The sequence below is a fragment of the Tribolium castaneum genome, chromosome 8 (genome assembly GCF_031307605.1).
Source record: "Tribolium castaneum strain GA2 chromosome 8, icTriCast1.1, whole genome shotgun sequence".
Classification (NCBI taxonomy): domain Eukaryota; kingdom Metazoa; phylum Arthropoda; class Insecta; order Coleoptera; family Tenebrionidae; genus Tribolium; species Tribolium castaneum.
Window position 1 is genome coordinate 9,526,067 of NC_087401.1, and position 24,694 is coordinate 9,550,760.

The following is a 24,694-nucleotide window of genomic DNA, read 5'->3' on the forward strand; positions in this document are numbered from 1 at the left end:
TGCTTTTTCCAGATCATCTTCACTGAAGCACATCTTGAGGTTATTGATAAAGTAAACAATGGTTTTAATAAAAACTACATTTTATAGGTAATATACTGAGCGACGATAGAAATGTAACTTGTGTACATTTCTCTGAAACGACTTTAAAGATTTTTTGTATTTTTGAAGCAATTAACGAAATAATTTTCTTGCAGTTAATATTCAGAACGCAAGGAGAAATATGCCGGTTGTTGAGAATTAGTTATACATAATTTTTCTAATAAAAATCTAATAAAATTATTGTTTTCTAGATCATCTTCACTGAAGATTTTATTTTTTTTATTTGAAACATTTAATATAGTAAACTGTGGTTTTAACAAAAAATATAAATTTTGGATAATATACTGAGCGATAATAAAAATGTAACTTGTCTACATTTCTCTGAAAAGAGTTTAAGGAACGGTTTATAGAAAAGTTTGTTAAAATTTAATTCGTTGTTGAACGTTAACAAAGCGAATAGACCAATCCAATCACATTTGTGCAATTTGGTCACGTGATCAGTTAATCACGCATTTAATTGCGAATTAAATTAATGACCCTTCTATAAACCGATCCTAAGATTTTTTGTATTTTTTAAAGTTTTATTCAGAAAAAACGGAGAAATAATATGACGGTTATTAAGAATTAGTTATATGCATTGTTTGACGTCTAATCCTAATTACCGCTTTATGTTTTCAAAAATTTACTGAATTTTTAATAAAACATCTATTAAAGCTAGTAAAAAATTTAATAAAAATATTTTTCCAGATCATCTTCACTGAAGATGTTTTTTAATTTGAGAGAATTCATAAAGTAAAAAGTGTTTTTAATAAAAAGTACATATTATGGATAATATACTGAGCGACAATAGATGTTACTTGTGTACATTTCTCTGAAGACTTTAAGATTTTTTGTATTTTTAAAGCAATAAACGAAATAATTTTCTTACAATTAATATTCAGAACGCACGGAAAAATGCTGGTTGTTGAGAATTAGTTATACATATTTTTTTCTCTAAATTCGAATTACTGCTTTGTGTTGTGTTGTTGTGTTTTCACTGAATTTATTTAAACAACTATTAAAACTAGTAAAAAATCCAATAAAAATATTGTTTTCCAGATCATCTTCACTGAAGATTTTATTTATTAATTTTAGACAATTAATAAAGTAAACGGTGGATTTAAGAAAAAAATTATGGATAATATACTGAGCGATAATAAAAACGTAACTTGAGTACATTTCTCTGACAAGAGTTTAAAGGACGGTTTATAGAAAGCTTTGTTAAAATTTATTAAACGTTAACAACGCTAATGGACCAATCACATTTGTTTAATTTGGTCACGTGTTCAGTTAATCATGCACTTAATTGCGAATTAAATTAAAGACGCTTTTATAAACCGGTTCTAAGTTTTTTTTTATTTTTTATTCAGAACAAACGGAGAAATAATATGATGGTTATTAAGAATTAATTATATACATTGTTTGGCGCCTAATTCTAATTACTACTTTGTGTTTAAAAAATGTTACTGAATTTCTAATGAAAAATCTATCAAACTAGTAAAAAATCTAATAAAAATTGTTTTCCAGATCATCTTTACTGAAGATGTTGTTTTTTAATTTAAGAGAATTAATAAAGTAAACAGTTAATAAATGGATAATATACTGAGCGACAATAAAAATGTAACTTGTCTACATTTCTCTCAAAAAAGTTTAAGATTTTTCATATTTTTTAAAGGAATTAATGAAATAATATGGGTATAGTTTATATTGAGAAAGGAGAAAATATATATATATTATATATATTTTTTGGAGTCATATTCGAATTACTGCTTTGTGTTTAAAAAAATTACTGAATTTAATGAAACATCTATTAAAACTAGTAAAACATCTAGTAAAACTATTGTTTTTCAAATCATCTACACTGAAGAATTTTTTTTTATTTGAGACAATTAATAAAGTAAACGGTGGTTCTAATAAAAATAAATATTATGGATAATATACTGAGCGACAATAAAAATGTAACTTGTGTTCGTTTCTCTGAAAAGTGTTAAAGATATTTTGTATTTTTTAAAGCAGTTAACGAAATAATTTTATTACAGTTAATATTCGTTAGAACAAACGGAGAAACATGACGGTTATTAAAAATTAGCCATACACATTTTTTGGCGCCTAATTGTAATTAGTGCTTATGGGTTAAAAAAATACTGAATTTAATGAAACATCTATCAAAACTAGTAAAAAATCTAATTCCGATCTTCGTCACCAAAGATTTTATTTCCTATTTGAGACAATTAATAAAGTAAACAGTGGTATTAATTAAAAATACATGTTATGAATAATATACTGAACGACAGTGGAAATGTAACTTGTCTACATTTCTCTGAAAAAAGTATAAAAATTTTTATATTCTTTAAAGCAATTAACAAAATAATTTTGTTATAGTTTATAATCAGGACGAAACGAGAGATATGACGGTTATTAAAAATTTGCTATACACATTTTTTGGTGTCAAGTTTAAAATTACTGCTTTGTGTTTAAAAAATTTTACTAAATTTATTGAAATATCTATTAAGATTAGTAAAAAATGTATGGAAAATATTGTTTTAAATAAAAAATACATATTTTGTATAATATACTGAGCGACAATAGAAATGTAACTTGTGTACATTTCTCTGAAAAGCGTTAGATTTTTTGAATATTTTTTTAACGAAATAATTTTGTCACAGATAATATTTAGTCTTTTGAGGAATTTAGAAGAAATATGACAGTAATTGCGAATTAGCTATACATCTTTTTTTGGCGCCAAATTCGAATTACTTTTTGTGTTTGGGAAACCTTTTAATGAAATATTTGTGTTTTAATTTCTCTCGGGAGCGGCTTTTAATTCCGACCTCACCTTTGCCAAACATTGCCGCCCGTTTGAATTTTTTACAACTCTGTGATTGATATTTGGAAGCATTTGATCCGACTTTAAACGTTCCATTATACAATTAAAGTCTAATCGAGTGTATTCCCCGGAGACGAATTTTCCTCAAGTTACTAATTTTTTCCCCATCGCATATGCAAGAGGGTAACAGATGTCGAGAAACGAAAGAGTTCGGAGACTCGATATTTTCTCATTAGAATTGGCTTTTCGGCTGTTGTGAAAGGATCAAGAAGACATATTGGACGCGATGGCTTATTAAGTTAACGCGCTTTTTGATATCGTTGCTGTACAAATGGTAATTGAAGATTGGGGAGGATTTTCGGGGATTAGAGTGGTAGGGGTGCAAAATTCGGACAAAGAGACACTTGTTTAAGGGGATTTTTTCATTATAGTGTCTACACATCATTGGCGGGAAATTTAAATTAACATTTCCAAGTGTCAACGCCAGACGTATACTCGATTACTTTCATGAAATTAGATATGCTAAGAGCTTTAATGCGATTCTGTTTCAAGTTCTACTTCAACAAGCTTCCGACAATGGCTTTTTCGGCGAAATTAAAAATTTAACCTTTATTTAATTTTAAATCTTGCCCTAAATTATAACTAGAGACCGGATTTTTATGAACTTAAAAACATTATTTAGGTGTACTAATTTAGGATACATTTTTTATTAATTCCTATTACAGGGAATATTAAAACATAATTTTTATTGCAATAAATTCTATTACAAAAACAAACTTTTTGACAAAAAATTAAAATTAACTATTACACAAAAAGTTGTAAATAAGTTAATCATCTGTTGAACCTAATTATTATTGTAAATTTACTGTTAAAACTCATAAATATAGTTAACGAAATGATATAAAAATTGTTGATCTAATTTGGTACATTTTTGAGTTTTATCGGGAAATAATCTTGGGAAATAAAGTTTTTGCTGAAAAACTTGTGGAATGTTTGACAATGGACACGAAATAATTGCAAAAGTCAATTTTTATTAAAAATAAATTTATCCACATTATCTTTTTATTAGACAATTAGTTATTTCTGAGTCAACTGAGACACCAGTGAACCGATTTAAGGCCCGGCTCTTTTCTCACAGAACGAAATTACGTCGATTCAGCTTAGTTTTTAAAATAATTTTATTTATTTGACGTAAACACACTGTTTGTAAAATCATAACACAAAAACTAGGAATTCTAGAAAAGTAGATTTCACGCAATTAATTAAAATTTACACAGTGGGCTTGGGAAAATTAATAATTACAATTATAATAATTAAAATAAATAATTTTTTAAAATAAAAATTAACAATTAGCGAACACAGCAATTTTGGCACATCTGCGTAAATTATTTTTTTTACAAAAATTGTTTAAAATAAAAAAATTATTTAAATATATAATAATTTAATATAGAATTAAAGTAAGTATATTTTCGAAAATTATAAGTTCAAAAACTGACAAAGGAACTTTAACGCTGAGAAACTAAAAACAAAAACTAAAAAACAATAAGACTGAAATTCTGAAAAACTAAGCGATTGAAAAACTGAAAAACTGAAAAAACTATAGCACTAGAAAAGAGGAACACGAGTAAATTGAAATATTAGATAAAACACAAATACATTAAGAGACTGAAAAGCGAAAAAACTTAAAAACTGCAATACAAGAATCTTAAGAACAGTAACATAAAAGTTCTGTAAATTTATGTGATTGAAAAAATTAGAAATAAAAAACTATATAAGAATGCAAAGTAAGAACATTAATAAAATAACTAGAATGCAAAACAAATAAAAAACAGTAAGATTAAAATTCCAAGTGAGTGAAAGTGTGATAATTAAGGGAACTGTGAAACTGTAAAGTAAGAAATAAGAACATTAATAAGATAAGATAAGATAAGATGTGGGAAAGTAAATAAGAAACTAAAAGGCTGAAATAATGAAGCCTGAGAAACAAAAATTAAAGGTAAAATAACAATTAAATTGAAAGCCTGGTGCACTTATCTATTGTTTTTAAATTAAATACACGTACTAATAAAAAATTGGAAAAAGTATGTTATTCACAACTGTAGGATGTTTAAAACTTATTTAGGATAAAATTCGATTTAGAAACTTAGGAAAAAATAATAAGGGTGTCAAATATTTCCATTTTTAACAAAAAAAAATTATTTCGATTTTTAAGAAAAGCCCTTAAAATTGCGTGTTAGGAAAAATCGGGTCTCTAATTATAACATTTACAAGCTCGGAGGATTTAGTCATAAATTATTTTACTGCTTTTTTTACCCAGATTAGCTGTTAAAAATTTGAAATCGTGATATAGGGATAAAATTTGACGTCATAAAACACTTAAAAATGGCGCAAATTTTAGTTATATTCTGCAAACACATTTTTATTGGGGTTAAACTATGCAATTTCACCCCAAAATGAGCAAAAAGGGTCAGACCTTTTACAAATTGCGAATTATTTTAAACTGGGGTTTTAAATAAATGGAATTTTTCAATCCGGCTCTGGTAAAACCGTCACGTGCATTTCCGTTTGAAATATAGGAAAAGGGCAAAAGGCGAAACTGTTTATAAACCGGTTCACAATTTACGATCGTAGGAGCCGTGGAGTACACAATATTAAAAAAAGTGCACAGCTGTCGCCAATAAAGTTGAGACAGCTATTAATTATATTGTCCACTTTTGTTGAGCGTAACTGTACATGATGTCAATAAAAATTATCTCGTTCTCTTATCGCAATCCTTTTATGGCCTTAAATATTTTTTTACGTAAGAGAACTTTCAATAAACTATCAATAAATCATCCCCCTACCTGTCACAGTACGTTGCGGTGCATTAACTAAAAAAACACCGATCAAAAAATAAACTTCCATCCTCACATTTGTTTGTCCATCGTTCGCACTTTTCCTGCTGTAACAAAATTTTCAATCAATTGCGAATGTTTACACATTGTTAATTGTGTTTAGCAATGATCCAAACACACATTTGGCCACTTTTTTTCCAAAAAAATCAAAACACTTAACCAGCCTTGAACGAGAACTGTACACAACAAATGGTAATTTTATTGCTGGAATCTTTTAGCTTTTAACACGTTAATTGACATTCTGTTTGCTTTGAATTCAAATAAAAATGATAAAAAACTGAAGGACGAGACGCCACTGATTTAAAAACTCGCCGGATCATATTTTGGACGTTCGCCCACGAGAAAAAACCGATCATTCAATGGAGAAATTTATGAATGGATTTACAACCGAAAGTGATTAGCTGTGCTGTGACAATGAGTAAAACACAAAAATAGAAGGTGTTAACAAATTAACAATTATTGCGTATCTTTGGTTGCCTACAAGACGTTTAATTGTTCAATGGCAAACATTGCGCAATTACAGTGCAAATAAAACATTAAACACATTTTGAAACTGTATTGAAAGAATTAAATAAACAGAAAAGGCGAGTGTTGAAACATTTGCGTGTGTGTTTAATTTTTTGTGCAAAAATTATTATTAATTAAATACTTACTTTACGAGAGCACTTTTGAAATTTTTAGCGCGTTTTTACAATTTTGTTAAAATATTAAAACTTCGACGCACTCGATGTCCACTCGAAACGACGCGTTTTATGCGGCGTCGGGATGCCTACTGAAAGTTCTGAAACGCGCTTTCAGGATAATCATTCCTTGTGGAGCTAAACTGCGCGTTTCACTCTACAACTTTTCAGCGATGATTTATTTAATTAGGAGCGAGTTTTTCAGGATTATTAGGGAAGGATAATAAAAGGGGGATTATGTTTACTCGCCTATTAGACAGTTTTTTAGGATTTAGGTGTGTTTTCCAGCGAAAATTGCAAACAAAACAAGGAATTAATAAAGTTCTGAAGTTTGGAGTTTGGAAACAATGTTACTTTGCACTAGAACTGAGAATAAAAATGTACTGTAGCCCTAAAAGAAAATAACTTCACTGTGAAGTTTTCAAGTTTGTGCCGACACAATTTTTTAACCCTTTAACAAAATGTTGCAAAATAAATTTGTTATTTGGCTGCGAATATGCGAATAAAATGTGACGAATAACAAAAATGGCAAAATACGGATTCTTCTTCATTGAGTATAAATTAGCACTGCAAGTGAAGAAAATTAAAGATTAATTTAATTTTTACAAGATGCTATGCTGGGAGTGCTGTTAAAGGTTTTGTTGTGAAATAATTGATAATTTCTGGAAATAAAAAAAATCTTGGTAAATAATAATTAGTGAAGAAAGGATTGAGTTTTAAAATCTCAAAGCAAAAAAGTGGCCTAAAGGAATCATTTATTATATTCAAAAAATTAGTGGTAATTCAATTAAAATTTTTTTTGTGGTTTCGTTTTTTTAAATACGACTAGGTACTTAATTTAATTTAATTTAACTACTTAAATAATTTATTAATTGGAAATGGTACTCTAAATAAAATGAAATAAGAACTGCTCTGTTTGTTTGATATAATAGGACATTGAGGGCCGGCTTACTTTATAGACAGGGAAATTAAAATTTAATTCTGAATTAAACTAATTCGACATTAAGGGCCGGTTGATAGAAAGTTTTGTTAAAATTTAATTCGTTGTTGAAAGTTAACAACGCGAATGGACCAATCAAATTGGTTGAATTTGGTCACGTGACCAGTTAATCACGCATTTAATTCCAGATTAATTTAATGTCGCTTTTATAAACCGGCCCTAAATTGCCATTTCAATGCATTGATAAATGTTAAGTTAATCTTAAATTAAAATTAGATTGCAATTAAAATGTTTTGTGAAACTGGCTTTGAATTTAATTTGGCATTAAGTAAGTAATAAATTAAATTTGCAAACAAACCAACCATTTTTTTGAGCTCGAAACGTTGTGCCAAACTAATTTTTTTATTTTTTAATTGTCTTTTAAGAAAACTAATAAATGTTTACCAATTTGAAGAAACATTAGAAATTTTTGGTCTTAAATAATTTCTTGTAGTGTTAGGTGTTGTTAACCCTTCGTTAGTGTGGTGGGGAATGACATACCCCAAAAATTTCAATTACTAATTATTTTTTAACGCCGCCACTGGTTGGTCTCTCTTCAGCAGAGACATTGTTAAGTAGTTTAACCTATAAATTTGAGATAGATTCTAATCTTTAAAGAAAATGCAGTTACATTTACATTTGATTTTTTTTATTTTGATTTGATTTTTGTTTTTTATTAAATGATAATGGAGTTTTCTTATTTATCTTTATGCTCTTATAACGTTTTGTTTGTACCTTTTTATCAACAAGCAGGATTTTTTTTAATGTATCTCTAACATTTTTGATAGTTTATCATAAACTATATTTGTTGTATTTGGCCTTTGCAGCTTTTTTTTTAATTTAATTTTAATTTTTAATATTTCCATAAATGAATTACTCTAACGTTCATTGATAATTTTTACTCTGGTCGTTGAACCAGTTTTCTGACAAAAAAATGTTAATAAAATTTATTATTCGATTAATAATTGAAAGAATTAAAAGTACAGACGTTGCTACATTTTTGTTTTATCTTATTTTATGCACAATAAGTTGTGTGTCCTTAAGAAATAAACCACGTAATAGAAACCATCAAATTTTTGATCATAATTTATAACAATGAGCTTTTCGAAATAATAATTGTTTTGTTTTTAAATATTCTTTGGACAACCGATAGCAAAAATACTTCTACAGTAAAAAAAATAAGTAAAAGTTAATAAATAAATTGGTTTTTAATTGTCACACTTTTTTTTATTTAAGAAAACAAATTAAACATCACTATAGTAAACATTTAATTAATCTTTAAATTTGTTCATTAATTTGCAATAAGAATTTAATCCCAATGAATTCTTTCATGTGTTGTTATTATGCACTTATATTTTTTTTGTGAAATTGTTCAAAACCAATCTTTAGAAAACTATTTTTTGTAATTATTTTCCTACATGATGTCCATTTGGGGTGCATTTCCCCTCGGCCAATTGTCACTTTCCCATCAATTTTCTCTCGTCCAGTGTAAGGTTTCCCGTCTCAATTTTCCCACTTGCCAAATCAATACGTAAAAAATTCCCATTTTCGCCAATTTTACAATTTATTTTTCCGAGACGAATTTACTTCCAATCACGTTCAAACGGATTATAAGTCCATGAATCCTTGAATAGTCAGTCTGTCATAGCTTTGAGACAACTTAATAAAAAGCAATAAAAAGAAAATAAGTGTCACACTCGCTTTGATTTTTATTCCTCGCCAGAATTAAACACGTGTGTGAAGTTTATTTGACCAAAATTCAAATGCTTTCACAAACTTTAACAAATTCTCAGTTTATAGGGCGAATTTAGCAAAGTTTCGCCAAAGCAAATTATTGCAGATTGTGCCGTAATTCCAGTTATTCAGAGTTGTGTTTGGAAGTTAAGGGGATTTTGGGCCGATTGTGCAACCATTTACGTCACTGGCCTGGATTTAATTGTTTTGGCACGCGGTATTTTACTATCAGTGCCACCAACCATGTAACTTTTTTTTACTTTTTATTTCATAATTCGACGAAATGTCTAGTATACTTACAAGTACTAAAAAATTACATAATCGATCACTTTACTATTTACTATTTTTTAAACAATAATTATGTAACGCTTTTGGCGCAACTTTTGATAAAATTTCAAGTTTTCCAGTCTGAAAAACGCAACAATTATGTAATCGACGCAACTTCCGGTTTACACAACACCTCGTGACGTCACCTAATGTTTTGACGTTTGAGGTTAGGTTAGGTCGTAATGGCTAGAGATGATAAGCTTTTTTTCCACAAAACTGTGCAACATTTAGCCAGATCTCTAGCCTGCATTAAAAACACACCATGGGATAAGGTATTTAATCGTCTAATTGCGTTAAATCACGACCTTGACCCTTTCCAGGTGAAGACCTTGTACGACCTGTGCCCCATTGAGACAACCAACGGCACTGTCTCGTTAAACAGTCGGCAGCAAGATGCCGTTATCGCCCTCGGGATCTACTTCCTGGAATCGGGACTCGAGCACAAGGACACGATTTTGCCCTATTTACTCAAGCTGGCAAAAGCGCTTGGGAAAGCCACTTGGTTGGACGAAATTAAGCAGAATCCGAGCGATAGTGAGTGTTTGATTCCACCAAAAATAACATTGCTCAACAAGATTTTTTTTGAAAATTTTTGATTTTGCATCTTTTACTTAAAAAATTGGTACCTAATTTTGCCATTTTTATTAGAGTTTTAGAAATCGTATTTGGACAATCAAAAAAGAAAGCTTTATCTTTTCTTTAATGTGTTAAAAATTGGATAAAACGTTACAAACTCCAAAATCTTAAAGTTATTTTTGGACAACTACAAGCCATAAGTCAGTTTTTTCAAATGGAATACCCCAGTTTTTATTTCATTGGGATTAGGTTAAAGAAAATTTAATTCTGCAACGATCTGTATTTCCATTCCCTATACCTATCTGTGATAATTTTCAAGTTGAGTTGGTTTTCAATGACAGTGCCGGAAATTTTTTATTTGCCACAGATATTTTTTCACAGTTTAACACAGAAACATTTCTTATTTCAAACATTTCAACTTCTGTTCAAAATTTTGTTCCTTTCCCTTAATACAAAAAAATTCATTGAATGTAGATTTGGAAAAGTTTGATTTCTTATATTGTACTCACTTTTCTGTTCTTTTCTGCAACCTACCATTTAGTGAAATAAAAATTGTGGCATTTTATTTGAAAATTTTGAGTTATGGGTGTTTGAAATTTTAAAACACTAAAGAAAAGATAATTTTTTTTCTTTCTAATAAGTAATAACCCAACAAGGATGGCAAAATTTTTAAAACCGGCAGAGTTATCGATTTTTGAAGTTAAAGATGCAAATCTAAAAATTTTCAAAAAGTCTTAAATATTTCGAAAACGCAGTAAAAAATGCAGTAAAAATCAGTTTTCCATTTAAAATAAGAAAGTTGATAACGACTTCTGGTAAAACCGGAAGTGCCTTCATTAAAATATATTTTTTTTTATTAGAACCTATCGGATTATGGTTGTATGCAAGTTTTTAAATGATAATCATTATTAGAACTTCTAATGTAGGGTTTAGACGAAATAGTCTGTATAATAATAATGAGGAAGTTCCCAATTTTCCGAAACGTTATAATTTATTGACATCATAATAGTAATAGATCTCTGGATAATTTTATTGACTTTGAAAGAAAGTATTGTTTGCGATGTTTCAAGTACTAATAATTCATTTTAATAATCACACAAGAATTTTTATTTCTTTCTGTATGCCTGCGTGTTTTTTGAGAATTTTTTCAGAATTTTTTTTGAACAATAAATACCAGTTAATAAAAAATATTTATCTCATTGTAGTATTTATGTAACAAATCTGCAAAACAGAGTTTTAGGGGACGAATTGGATTAAGGACGAGGCGACGAAGAAGCCGAGTCCTTAATGAGATTTCTCAAAGTAACCATTTTAGTGAGCGATTACCAAAAAAATATAATTTTGTTAAAAAATATATAATTAAGTAATAAAAAGTGTATGATCTCTATTGTCATTCTTGGGCAAAAAATATCTAAAAATTTGATACTAACCCCAAAATTTCTTTTTTTTTTTTGAATTTCTGTTTTTTATCACTTTTATTATTATTAGTACGAGTACTACTGTTTAACAACATTTAAGTCTAGTTTGTTTTTAAATGACAATATTAACTTGTTAATTAATAATTATTCTAAGGAACTATTTTTGCTTCATATCTCTTTTCTTGATATATTGAAGAAACAAGACAAAATAATTTAGTACATGAATTTATTACTCCGTCATTGCAAGGAGTAATAAGTAATAAGCAAACAATGAAATAAAAAAAACTCAAGAATAAAAAAATAACTGTTCTAGCATATACGGCTTCTGATAAAAAAGAGCGACACTTGCGTAAAAAAATCAATTTCTTTATTTGTCGGTGCTTTTACGTTCCATGAATAAGTAGATGTGGTATATAAATCTAGAGTTTACATAAAGATCAAATTACAATTTTTTTGAAATTGTAATGTTTCTGTTTTTTCGTTCTCAAATGTTTTTACGGCTTGAGAGTTTTACATTTTATTTATTTTATTTAGGGCAAATAACTCGTTAAACACTCATAAAACTTTTAGGAATGCAATAGATAAATAGAAAAAATTGATAAACTGTGAAAGAATTTTCGAAACAATTTTAACCAGATACAGCGCCAATAAAACGAGCGATCTGTCAAATTTTGAACATTAAGATCTCATAACTTTTTTTATTTTTGCGGATATTAAGAAATACAGTTTTACAAAAAAAATGGACACTTTCACATTAGCATAGAATAGTGAAATTAATTTTCTTATTTTATTTTTTATAAACCCTGACGTTTTATGTTTTTGTTATTATCTACTATGGGGGCGCGTGGGCGTCTTTAGAATTTTTCAAAATTGTGACTAACGTGTTTATTTGTGTGTGAAATTCGAATCGGGGTCTTGGTAAAAAAAATTGTTTTTTTTTTAACATTTAATAACAAAACACAAATTGAAATAGAATAACATAGTGGACCAAGAAGTTAATTTAACTCTACTGTTTTGTCAGTAATATCAAAATTTATGCAAATTTTTATAATTCTAGTTCAGCGGTCCTCAAAATTTGGACGATTTTTTGGGACAACTGCATTTTTGATTTATCTAAATTTTTCTTAATCGATTTGTCTTGTCATTCTCTGTCTCCCTTTAAATTTTTGGGTTAACCATTCCCTAACACTCTGTATAAAATAAAATTAATTTGGATATAATTTATACAAAAAATAAATTTGTTGTCCCGTGTAAGTAATTATAATACTAATTATGGTGTTTCTCAGGGATTCCCGTGGCTGAAAAGTTCAGTTTTTGTCTCCACACCCTTCTGTGTGACATCGCAGTGAAATGTGAAGATTCCCGGGAAGAAATCATCGAAACACAAGTCGATTGTTTGGTGAAACTCACCAACAGTATCCTCAAAACTCGCGAAAATACAAACAGTGCAGTCAAACTCTTCCTGTGTAAAACCACAGTCCCTGTTTTAATTGGCCTGTCTCGGGCAATGGGGCGCTTCTGCAACACTGAGCCCCCTTTAATCTGCCGCCTGTTCCCCAAACCGGAGCCCCCTTTATCCCCAGTCACCTCCAACCCCGACTATAAGCGCAGTTTTAGCAATTTCCGCTCAATCATTCCGAGAAGTCTGTCCGGTAATTTGGCTGCAACTGTTGATATTTTGGCAATAACTCAAGGGTACGACACTACAGATGTTGCATATAGTTCTGCCAGTCTTAAAAGGGGCTCACTTATCAATCAAAATTTCGTCAATTATGATCCTGCAACTTATTTTTTCTCGAAATTCGGGTCCAGTTTTAATCAGTTTCCGCATTTACGTGTCAATGATCCGAATGATAAGAAGGGACAGATTATTTTTCCCTTGCAACATTTGCAAACGATACTTTCGTTGGCGAAAAAACTGCTCACGAAAGATATGTTGAGTTTTTTGGATGAGCAAAGTTTGGAGGTTTATACGACGGGGAAGATTGTTATTTTTCCGTATAAAACCTTCTCGGAGACGATTAATTTGGTTATGGTGACTTTGATGAGGGAGTTGCTTCAGCCGCAGAAGAGTCTCCCGGTTGCGTTCACGAAGGATGTGCAAGAATTCGTTAAAGGTAAGTTGGAAAACGAGTGTTGAAATGAAAAAACTTGAAATTAATTAAAGAACAATAAAACAAGTACATAACAAAAAAATTAAAGTGAATAAATTGTTTCACTTTATGTAAGAAAACGGATCATTTACTTCACTCTTCTCTTGATTCTTTGATTTTTTTTTAATTTTTATAAATCATTTTTAAGAATCTGCTTTGATTTTCCAAATTTTTTTTTATATTGTATTTATATATTTTTAACAATATCTCTGGTATGTTAAGTTAGGAGTGTTAAATAAAACTTGAAAATCAACAAGATATTTATTTTTAACGGTTGGTTCAGGCTCTAGAAGATATTCAAGAATTTTCGAAAGACTAGTAAAATATTGTTACAATAAAATTTTTCTCTCAAAAACGCATTTAAAAGATCAAAAAAGCTATGTGTTACTTGGTTACAATCCCAAGTGTGTTTTTCCAGTGGAAAAATAATTAGTTTTTTTGCTTGGAAATGTAATAAACGTTTGGAAAACCAGAAGTAAAGTCATTCTCAAGGTGAATATGTAATTTTTCGGTCTCTTTTTTATTCATTTTTTTTATTTGATGATGTGTTTCGTTTTGTTTTTTTGTTTTAAACTTAAATATCTAGCGCCTGTTTTGGCAAAATATTGTTTAAATAAGTGAGTTTTCGTAAAAAAATATTAAAAAAAAAAAGTATAAATAGGTATACAAAGGTGAGTTTTTAAACACTTGATAAAACGTAAAAATAATGTCATTCAGCTAAATTTTAAGAACAAAGTGAATTGCTTTAATAAAAACTCTTCAAAAATACGGCGTGTCTCAAAATTGGCGAATTCCTAGTCCAGAGCTTTGTAGAGAATCACTTCAGTTGTCCAAATATTTGAGACTCCCTTTAGAAAAAATAGTTTGATTTTTTTATGTTCTTAGTTAAAAAACATTTTTTTTAAACTTGTTTAAATGCTTGAAATAACAACAATTAACACTTAACGACTTTTTTTAAATTTTGACCTGTTTTAAATATAAAATCTTGTACGAAAACGTAAATTCTCAATTTTTTTTTTTCTCAAAAGCGTATCTATTTAAACGTTAAACGTTTAAGAAACCAGAAATAAAATAATTTAAATTAAATTTTTTGGTTTCTTTTGTTTTGTGTTTCTGTATGATTTAAAAAAAATAAAAACCGGAAATGTGTTTCATTTTTTTGTTCAAAATCGAAATATCTAGGGCTAAGTAGATCAGGTATTGGTCTGTTTTGGCAAAAAATTGGTTAAATAAGTGAGTTTTTATAGAAAAAGGTGGGAAAAAAGTTTAAATTAAGAAATATAATGTGAATTTCTCCCTTAAAGCTATAAGTTATTTGGTTACAATCCCAAGTATGTTTTTCCAGTGGAAAAATAATTAGTTTTTTTGATTGGAAATGTAATTAAACGTTTGGAAAACTAGAAGTAAAGTCATTCTCAACGTGAATATGTAATTTTTCGGTCTTTTTCTATTTCTTTTAGTTGATGATGTGTTTCGTTTTTTTTTGTTTTAAACCTTAGAGCCTGGTTTGGCAAAATATTGTTTAAATAAGTGAGTTTTTGTACAAAAATATTTGAAAAAAAGTATAAATAGGTATACAAAGGTGAGTTTTTAAACACTTGATAAAACGTAAAAATAATGTCATTCAGCTAAATTTTAAAGAACAAAGTGAATTGATTTAATAAAAAAACCTTCAAAAATACAGCATGTCTCAAAATTGGCGAATTCCTAGTCCAGAGCCTTGTAGAGAATCCCTTCAGTAGTCCAAATATTTGAGACTCTCTGTAGAAAAAATACTTTGATTTTTTTGTGTTTGTAGTTAAAAATATTTTTTAATTCAAAAACTTGTTTAAATGCTTGAAACAACAACAATTAACACTTAACGACTTTTTTAATTATGACTTGTTTTAAATATAAAATTTTGTAGGAAAAAGTCAATTTTCTCAAAAACGTATCTATTCAAAGTTAAACGTTTGGGAAACCAGAAATAAAATAATTTAAAACAAATTTTTCGGTTTCGTTTATATTGTGTGTCTCTCTGATTAAAAAAAAAATAAAAAAACCGGAAATGCTGATGTGTTTCATCTTTTTTTTTTCACCGAAATATTTAAAGCTAAGTAGATCAGGTATTGGTCTGTTTCGGCAAAATATTGGTTAAATAAGTGAGTTTTTATAGAAAAAGGCGTGAAAAAAGTTGAAAAAATGGACAAATATAAAGTCAGTTTTTAACTTAAAAATTGAAATGCAAAAATAATGTCATTTTCAACAAAAATAAAACTCCTTTCGGTGTGTTTGTGCGAAATTTACACGAAAAAAGTAAATTGTTTTAAAGAAAAAAACCTCCCAAAAAAGCTATTTAGTGAAAATTTTGCAAACATTTGAGTTTCTTTAACGAAAAACAAATAATTTAATCAATTTATTGTATTTTTAGTAAATATAAGTTAATTTTTATCTATTTGAAAGTTAATAAAAGACAAGGATAACATAATTTTGGCCTGACTTTGAGATATTTTGACTCAAAATGAGCAAAATATCAGGAAAATCGAATAAAATAAAATATTAAAATATGATTTTTTAGCCTAAAAACTTGTATGAAAAGAGTAAACGGAAGTGAATTTTATGCACAGTTTTTAGTTTAAAGAAGTGTTTTCAAACCACGTCACGACCTTTTTTAAAAGAAATTTAATTCTCTGATGATTTTTTTTACGCAGAATAATATCAGAAGTCTTGCATTGCAGAAACGGTATTTTTAAACAATTTGTAATTTTTTTTCTTTGAAGGGTCTAGTGCTAATGAACTTTTTAAGAAAAATTAGGTATATATGGGTTTCTGTTGCAATTTTTTTAAGCAGAATTAATTAAGATTTGTGTTATTTATAGAGTTATAATAAAAATGCTTCCTTCATTTAGTTTGTCTTAAATTCTTAAACAAAGTATACAATCTTCACTACATTTGGTTTGAAATTTTTTGTAAAAAAAAACACTTGATAAAACGTAAAAATAATGTCGTTCAGCTAAATTTTAAAGAACAAAGTGAATTGCTTTAATAAAAAAATCTTCAAAAATACAGCATGTCTCAAAATTGGCGAATTCCTAGTCCAGAGCCTTGTAGAGAATCCCTTCAGTAGTCCAAATGTTTGAGACTCTCTGTAGAAAAAATACTTTGATTTTTTTGTGTTTGTAGTTAAAAAATATTTTTTAATTCAAAAACTTGTTTAAATGCTTGAAACAACAACAATTAACACTTAACGACTTTTTTAATTATGACTTGTTTTAAATATAAAATTTTGTAGGAAAAAGTCAATTTTCTCAAAAACGTATTTATTCAAAGTTAAACGTTTGGGAAACCAGAAATAAAATAATTTAAAACAAATTTTTTGGTTTCGTTTATTTTGTGTTTCTCTCTCATTAAAAAAAAATAAAAAAACCGGAAATGCTGATGTGTCATCTTTTTTTTTTCACCGAAATATTTAAAGCTAAGTAGATCAGGTATTGGTCTGTTTCGGCAAAATATTGGTTAAATAAGTGAGTTTTTATAGAAAAAGGCGTGAAAAAGGTTGAAAAAATGGACAAATATAAAGTCAGTTTTTAACTTAAAAATTGAAATGCAAAAATAATGTAATTTTCAACAAAAATAAAACTCCTTTCGGTGTGTTTGTGCGAAATTTACACGAAAAAAGTAAATTGTTTTAAAGAAAAAAACCTACTAAAAAAGCTATTTAGTGAAAATTTTGCAAACATTTGAGTTTCTTTAACGAAAAGCAAATAATTTAATCAATTTATTGTATTTTTAGTAAAATAAGTTAATTTTTATCTATTTGAAAGTTAATAAAAGACAAGGATAACATAATTTTGGCCTGACTTTGAGATATTTTGACTCAAAATGAGCAAAATATCAGGAAAATCGAATAAAATAAAATATTAAAATATGATTTTTTAGCCTAAAAACTTGCATGAAAAAAGTAAACGTAAGTGAATTTTATGCACAGTTTTTAGTTTAGAGAAGTGTTTTCAAACCACGTCACGACCTTTTTTAAAAGAAATTTAATTCTCTGATGATTTTTTTTTACGCAGAATAATATCGGAAGTCTTGCATTGTAGAAACGGTATTTTTAAACAATTTGTAATTTTTTTTCTTTGAAGGGTCTAGTGCTAATGAACTTTTTAAGAAAAATTAGGTATATATGGGTTTCTATTGCAATTTTTTTAAGCAGAATTAATTAAGATTTGTGTTATTTATAGAGTTATAATAAAAATGCTTCCTTCATTTAGTTTATCTTAAATTCTTAAACAAAGTGTACAATCTTCACTACATTTACTTTGAAATTTTTTGTAAAAAAAACACTTTTGTACTTTTAAATCTATTAAAGATCTTTAGATAATGGTAACTCAACCACTTGTTTAAATTTGCAAAAAACTCTGTTAAAACGTAAGAGGGTTTTCTCGTTTCCTGAAAAGTTAATAAGCTGGAGTTTATACACTTTGAAAGTTTTGGGCTTTGGGATGAAATTTTGACTCAACGTATTTAAAGCTTAATGTATTTTTTTGTTGTGATTGGTCGATTTCTTCCAGGGTTGTACTTAAACGGCCAGACGGAACTTCAGAGTCGCAACCACGACGCTAGTGAGAAAGAAGACCGTGAAAGTAATTTTGCCCTCGTTAATAAATTCAAAGTTAACGTGATGGCAAACGCCGCCTGTGTTGATCTTCTAGTCTGGGCAATAGGGGACGAAACAGGTAAAATTACAGAGAAAAAAACGCAAATTTGCTTTCTGAATCTTCTACTCTTCACTGGAATAATTTTCAATTGTTCTTTTTTGCAGTCGATAATGAGTATAACTTGCCGACATTGATAGGGTTTTTAAACACGGTGTTAGGTGATAAGTCTTGTCCCGTTGTTTTTTTTTTTTTGTTTTGATCAAGTTTTAACGCGTTCTGTGTGTGATTGAACGTTAATCTCCGTTGGGACAATGAGAGTGGCTTATTTTGAAATAGTTGCGTCTGTTAACAAATTTTTCCGCCCTACTAACCCCTGTCTATTAATTTTTTCATTTTCCACGCCCTCAAAGAAATCGATTTTTTGACAGGTGCCGATAGTCTTTGTGGCCGTCTTACCGAAAAAATCAACTCAAATCACGGCTACAAACTCGTCTTAGCCCACATGCCCCTCGTTATGGTGTGTCTTGAAGGCTTGGGCACTTTAGCCCAAAAATTCCCCAACATTGCCTCCACTTCCATTTACTGTCTTCGAGATTTCCTCATCACTCCTTCACCCATCCTTTCCAAACTCCACCGACAAGCGAACGAAAAAGGAAACAAGGAAAATTTAAAAATCATTGGTAGGTAATTGTTTGATTTTTTAGTTTTTTTTAAATATTTTTGTAGCCCACGTTAACGGCCTTAAGGCCGAAACCACTAAACCACACAACCCAACTCAATCCGCATTTGAGAAACTACGAGACGCTGCTATTGAAAATCTATGTTATGCTCTTGAGGCTGCACACACTACTGATGCCGACTGTGTGAGGGCGCTAGTGGCGTCCGTTTCAAATCGGTTGTTTCGCGCTGAAAAAAGTGACAGTGAATCGACTCTCATCTCTACTAATATTGTTATAATGTTGGGTCATGTGGCCGTTTCGATGAAAGGCACCCCAAAGACAACGGATACGATTTTGCAGTTTTTCCAACAGAGATTTTGTCGAGTGCCTTCGGCACTTGATACACTTATTGTTGACCAGTTGGGTTGTATGATTATCGCACAGTGTGAACCGCATGTTTACGAAGTTGTAATGAAGATGTTTACGATGATTACGGTGGAGAGTAGCAATGCGGCGTATGGGAATCCCACCAATGAGAAGGCACAGTATAGGTGAGAAATTTCTATTTTTTGTGTTGCTCCAAACTTAGAAAATGAAATAATAGAACAGTGCATCTCTAGAATAATAATATTTTTCATTGGTTTAACAATTCAAATCTATAAACCCTTATTATCACAAACGTATTTAGAACCGTTTGCCGCTAGAAACAGTCAGAGTCAGAAAAGTACTGAAAAAAATACAAGGGCATTGGTTTGTTTTTAAATTCTGCTCTGTGAGGAAAGGAGTCGTATTCCTAATTAACAATATAAGCACATACCTGTTTATTTAAGGATTGTTCTAATTAATCAAATTAATAACTAATTTATTCAGCAAAAAAGGAGATAAGGATGAGGAAAACATAGAGTATTAAGAAGTGGAAAGAATAAAGAAATTATTGGTTTGTGAAGTAAAATGCAAAATACAGGGTGTCTCAGCTAAGACTTTCGAGCCTGATATCTTAGATATTTGTCAACGGATTTTTATGAAATTTAAAATGCAGATATTTTAGAACATAAAGATCAAAATCCAATTAATGCAACAACTGAAGTCTTAAAAACGTAATTTTTACATGCCTTTTTAAAATGTTAAGCCTTTTAAACTTATATTAAAAAATTGATCGTCAGTGAAAAATGCTGTCAGAAAAAACTCGTTCGTGTTTCGCGAGAAAAATGAGAAACAAACTGTTAAATGTGGGTACAGATGCAAAAGCTTAGATCTCTATGAGACAAATGAGCACTACCATTGAATTTTGGTCACTCCTACTCGCAGAAACGTAACTGTCACGCAAGGGACATTTCACAATTATCTCTCACCCATACAAAGTTAAAAAACAATATTTTTGACTTACTTTTGGTACTGGATGCTTTAATTCTTTCAAAAAGGACTAAAAGACTGAACAACAACTGAAAAATTCTAGACACTTGAACATTCAGGACTTCAGAAATGTTTCGTACACTGCTGATTGGATTCTCTTCAAAAGCTTGAATTACAGCCTCAACTATTGCTTCGTTTCCAGTGACGTGTTTTGTTCTCACTTGATTTAGTTCACTAAGCTTCCTGTGTCTTCAAATTATTGACTATTCTTTGAACTTTAAATTTCATAAATAACATTTCACAAAAAGTCCAACGACACTTTTCATAGGCGAATATTGATTCCTTTTTCAACAATATCGAAATTTTAGGCACTGTTGTTGGGTTTTAAAGTAATTTCACCAAATTAAAACAATTTTACTTTTCTGACAGCGTGCACAGTTTTGACAGTTTTTTCAGTGGTACACAAAATACCGCAGAGAAATGCTTCATCAATTGTTTCAAAAGGTGACTGCCCAAATTATTATCAAAATTTGGATTAAGTTTTTAACAACAAAACTTAATTTTTTTCTTGGATCAGTCGAGCAATTTGGTTAATTTTTTGTGTGGCCATTTATTTTTCGGGGTTTAATGATCCAACGGTAATTTGGCTTAATTTTAAATAAAAGAAATGTGTTTTAAAATTTCATTTTTTAAGTTGAGGTCATTTTTTGCTTCTATTAAAAGACCACCTCCTAAAATATGTGCATTCTAAATTTTATAACAATCCGTTGACAAATAACGGAGATATTAAACTCGAAAGTCTTAGCTGAGACACGTTGTATAACGCGAAAACAAAATTTTCTCACTTTGTGGTTAATAGGAAATAATAATTAAAATAATTAAATTTTATTGCAAGTCATTAAAAATACATTAAATACAAAATCAACGCAATGAAAAAATGTACTTACCTTTATGGCAGTACTGAAATAAAATCAATTAAAACAGTGTGCCATTAAATTTACAAATTTAATGTGATTTTTCTAAAAAGAAAGTATTCCAAAGTAATCCTTTAATCCGGATTGTTTTCTTCCTGGAAATCCATTCCATTAGCACACAGGAGCGATCACCCGCATTAGCCAACGAATTTGAAACTTTTAAACCGCAAAATTCTGATTTTATTTTATTTTTGAAAAATACTGTTAACTATTGTTTCAAATAGGTTTGTCTGATTCATTAAACTTCGTCACTATTAATGTTTTTTTTTAACTATGTACCTGAAAAAAATACAGGGAGGTGCATTTTTAAGATTAAATTGCTGAAACTCATTTATTGAGCAAATAATTTCAAACAAAACAAATTAGCGAAATTTGTAACTTCGTTATTCTAAAAGATACACAATTAAAACAAAGATGAACAATGTTATAGAATATTATTTTGATAATGTTCAGTATCTGATTTTTACAAAGTATAAATAAATGCAATATGTAATAGATAAAAATTAATCAACAAAGATACAGCTTTTTAACTGATGTAATCAATAATAATAAATTGAAAATGCAATAAAATATCACGAAAAAGACGACTTTTTTTATCTCAAAACGCCCTTAACCGTAGAACTACACTGTGATTTTTTTACATAAACCAAACTATGGGGGTCATATCTGACTTATTTGAACTACCTACATTACTTTCCGTACTATATTACAAAGATGTTTAAATAAATAAATAAAAATTTTCTAATACTGAAAAAAATTGGTTTTATATCTGTACAAAAAATCAAGGAAAAAATAGTAATAATGATAATAATTGACAATAACTATTTTTTCAAAAGGTTTTTAGATATAATACTCTTTACAAATGTAGGTTGTGCATATAAATTCTTCATGAAACTATTACGAATGTGATTTTTTTCCTATCCAAAATTTGTGGAAACTCAACAAATCATCAATAACACAAACCAAACAAGCTTTAACGTACAGATGACGTCTAATTAGGAAGCTACTAATTGTCCCACAATTTTAATGCTTAACCGAGAAAGTGTACACAAAAAAATATTAGGTGTTGTTTTAGGGTTAAACTAACAACAAAGGAAAAAGTATTTCATTTTAGGTTCACTTTTGAGGAACCGTTTCAATAATTGTGAAGTAGTCATTTTCGATATGATTTAACGGTTTTTCTACTCTACATTTGGAGATATACTAGAGAAATGACCTTGTGGTCTGGCTCGGTGGTCTAAAGACAAACGAAACGAGCTAAAATAACACCAATATCGATTTAAAAGGTGATTTTTTCGGACATTTTTATTAAATTTGTCAAAAAATGGATAGTTTTTTACAAAGAATACTTTCATATTATACTTTAACTCTAATGATTTGTTGACTGTTTTTTGTTTTTGTAATTTGTTATTTTTTTGTTTTAACCAATTCTTGCGGAAAAAACTTTACTATGATAGATCACCTTTTCCGAGATGGTTTAGGGCCTTTATGCCGATTTTTAACTAAATTTAATTTAATTTTTAACCTAAATTGTTGCCTCAGTTTAGTGAAACGTTGAAATAAACTTGAATTTATAGCTCAAAAACATGCTTAAACGCTCGATAAAAAATAACATCTCATTTTTAAAAGCGTTTATTTAACTTGCTTTGTTGTCTGTCTGTCTGTTTCATATTTTCCGAGACAAATTTTAGAGGGTTCCTGTAATCCGAATGAATGGAAATTTTGGAAACTTACGTAATCTACGTGATAATGCATTTATGTTAAGTTAATTACCCCCTAAAGGGGTAATGGAGTGCTGAAGTTTTAGGTTAACGTTTAAATGAAAATCTGTTACTTTTGACAGATATTCAAATATGGCATTTTAAGACAAGTAATAAAACATGGTTTTAAAATGTAGTAAAATTATTAGTCAAAGAAACTAACGATTAGAAAGAACTTTCTCGAATTGACCACTGCTCTCGGAGATTTTATAAATTTTAGAATCCTAATCTGTAAATAAAAATATTCTTTTGTGATAGAAAAACATCATTTTTTACTTTCTTTTTTTGTGTCGCAGCTTATTGGTTTTGAAATATTCTGATGGTGACTAGTTCTGTGTAAATACTTTTCTGGTGAATTTGTGTTTTGAACTTTGGTGTGTATGCTCCTTATTATTACTAGTAGATTTCATTTTTGTGTGTTTATGCGCGTTTCTAGTGATTTACGGTTCTAGTTTTTTTTTCTAGTTTTTATTTCTTTACCAAAAAAGGTGACCCAACATTAATATCAAATTATAGGCCAATAAGTCTGCAGTCATAGTTTTCTAAAATTTTTGAAACTGTTATATCTTCCAGAATTACTAAGTTTTCAGCTACTGATTTCATCCCAACACGGGTACATTAAAGGGAAATCTGTTGACTCAGCTATATTTAGCTTCACTAATGCTCTGTTAGATAAATTAGAAGAAAAAAGGTGGTTTTTGGAATGTTCTTAGATTTCTCCAAAGCCTTCGATTGCCTAGATCATAACCTCCTAATAAGTAAATTAAAGAAATATAGCATAAGAGGAATTATGTTAAAGTTGATCACATCTTATCTTAAAAATAGGTATTAGCAGGTCACAATAACAAAAACAGTACTGTATATACATCAAATAAACTTCTAATTAAACAAGGTGTACCTCAAGGTAGTATACTAGGGCCTTTATTTTTCGTAATTTATGGGAATATGCATTGACCATAAGTTAAGCTTGACTAATCATATAGATACGAGTAATTTATTAAAAAAATTTAACTCAATACATTTTACAAAACATGTTTTAAAAAAAATAATTTAACATTGAACCACTGAGAGTAGTATACTTTGTATAGTAAACTTTCAATCATTACTAAGCTATGGTGTAATATTTTTGGGGCAAAGTGGAAAGATATCAGAAGTATTTGCTGCTCAAAAACAAGTCATGAGAACTATGGTTAACTTAAAATGTAATGAACATCTTTAAAAGCAATAACTTCTTGACAGTAACTGATTTATTCATATATAGATTACTTTTATTTTTCTTTAAACAGAATCTACTATTTTATGTCACTAACGACCATAAATACAACACTCGCAAAGTAGACTTAAAGTATCCAAAACACAAACTTACGCTGATGGAAAAAATAGTTATTATGCAGGAATAAAACTATACAATAGTTTACCTGTGTATCTACGCACACCTTGTAATTTAAACATATTTAAAAAGAAAATATTTGACTACATTTTGGATCTCGAACCATATACTTTAAACGAATTCTATAATAGACAGGTTTTTGATTTATCTCTTAAAATTAGTTTTATGTTATTGTTATTTCTGTGAAGAATACTGACGTTTTTCGTATCAATTTTGTTACTACATCTGTATAAATTCATAGAAATAAATTATTAT

The 24,694-nt window shown here is 28.9% G+C and overlaps 2 protein-coding genes across 6 annotated transcripts in view; one reads left to right on the forward strand and one right to left on the reverse strand.

Moving 5' to 3' along the window:
* The window catches only part of Lgr4 (Leucine-rich repeat-containing G protein-coupled receptor 4), a 58,018-nt gene extending 51,426 nt beyond the window's left edge, over positions 1 to 6,592 (reverse strand). Inside the window, exons 1-2 of one of the 2 annotated variants that reach the window (XM_008196727.3) lie at positions 6,453 to 6,592; positions 5,749 to 5,846 (exon numbers count right to left, since the gene is read on the reverse strand). In XM_008196727.3, the coding sequence (XP_008194949.2) occupies positions 5,749 to 5,809 (61 nt within the window). In that variant the 5' untranslated portion in view covers positions 5,810 to 5,846; positions 6,453 to 6,592. Of the gene's footprint in view, positions 1 to 5,748; positions 6,188 to 6,452 lie in introns of those variants that run through there. The other variant, XM_015981079.2, reaches the window with a different exon arrangement.
* A 3,048-nt stretch (positions 6,593 to 9,640) lies between these two features.
* Positions 9,641 to 24,694, forward strand: part of Pi4KIIIalpha (Phosphatidylinositol 4-kinase III alpha) — a 30,577-nt gene continuing 15,523 nt past the window's right edge. For 2 of the 4 annotated variants that reach the window (XM_008196722.3, XM_008196724.3), the window contains exons 1-7: positions 9,641 to 9,791; positions 9,840 to 10,053; positions 12,800 to 13,630; positions 18,217 to 18,381; positions 18,468 to 18,521; positions 18,732 to 18,983; positions 19,030 to 19,513. In XM_008196722.3, the coding sequence (XP_008194944.1) occupies positions 9,702 to 9,791; positions 9,840 to 10,053; positions 12,800 to 13,630; positions 18,217 to 18,381; positions 18,468 to 18,521; positions 18,732 to 18,983; positions 19,030 to 19,513 (2,090 nt within the window). In that variant the 5' untranslated portion in view covers positions 9,641 to 9,701. Of the gene's footprint in view, positions 9,792 to 9,839; positions 10,054 to 12,799; positions 13,631 to 18,216; positions 18,382 to 18,467; positions 18,522 to 18,713; positions 18,984 to 19,029; positions 19,514 to 24,694 lie in introns of all 4 variants that reach the window. The other 2 variants (XM_008196723.3, XM_964692.4) reach the window with 2 other exon arrangements.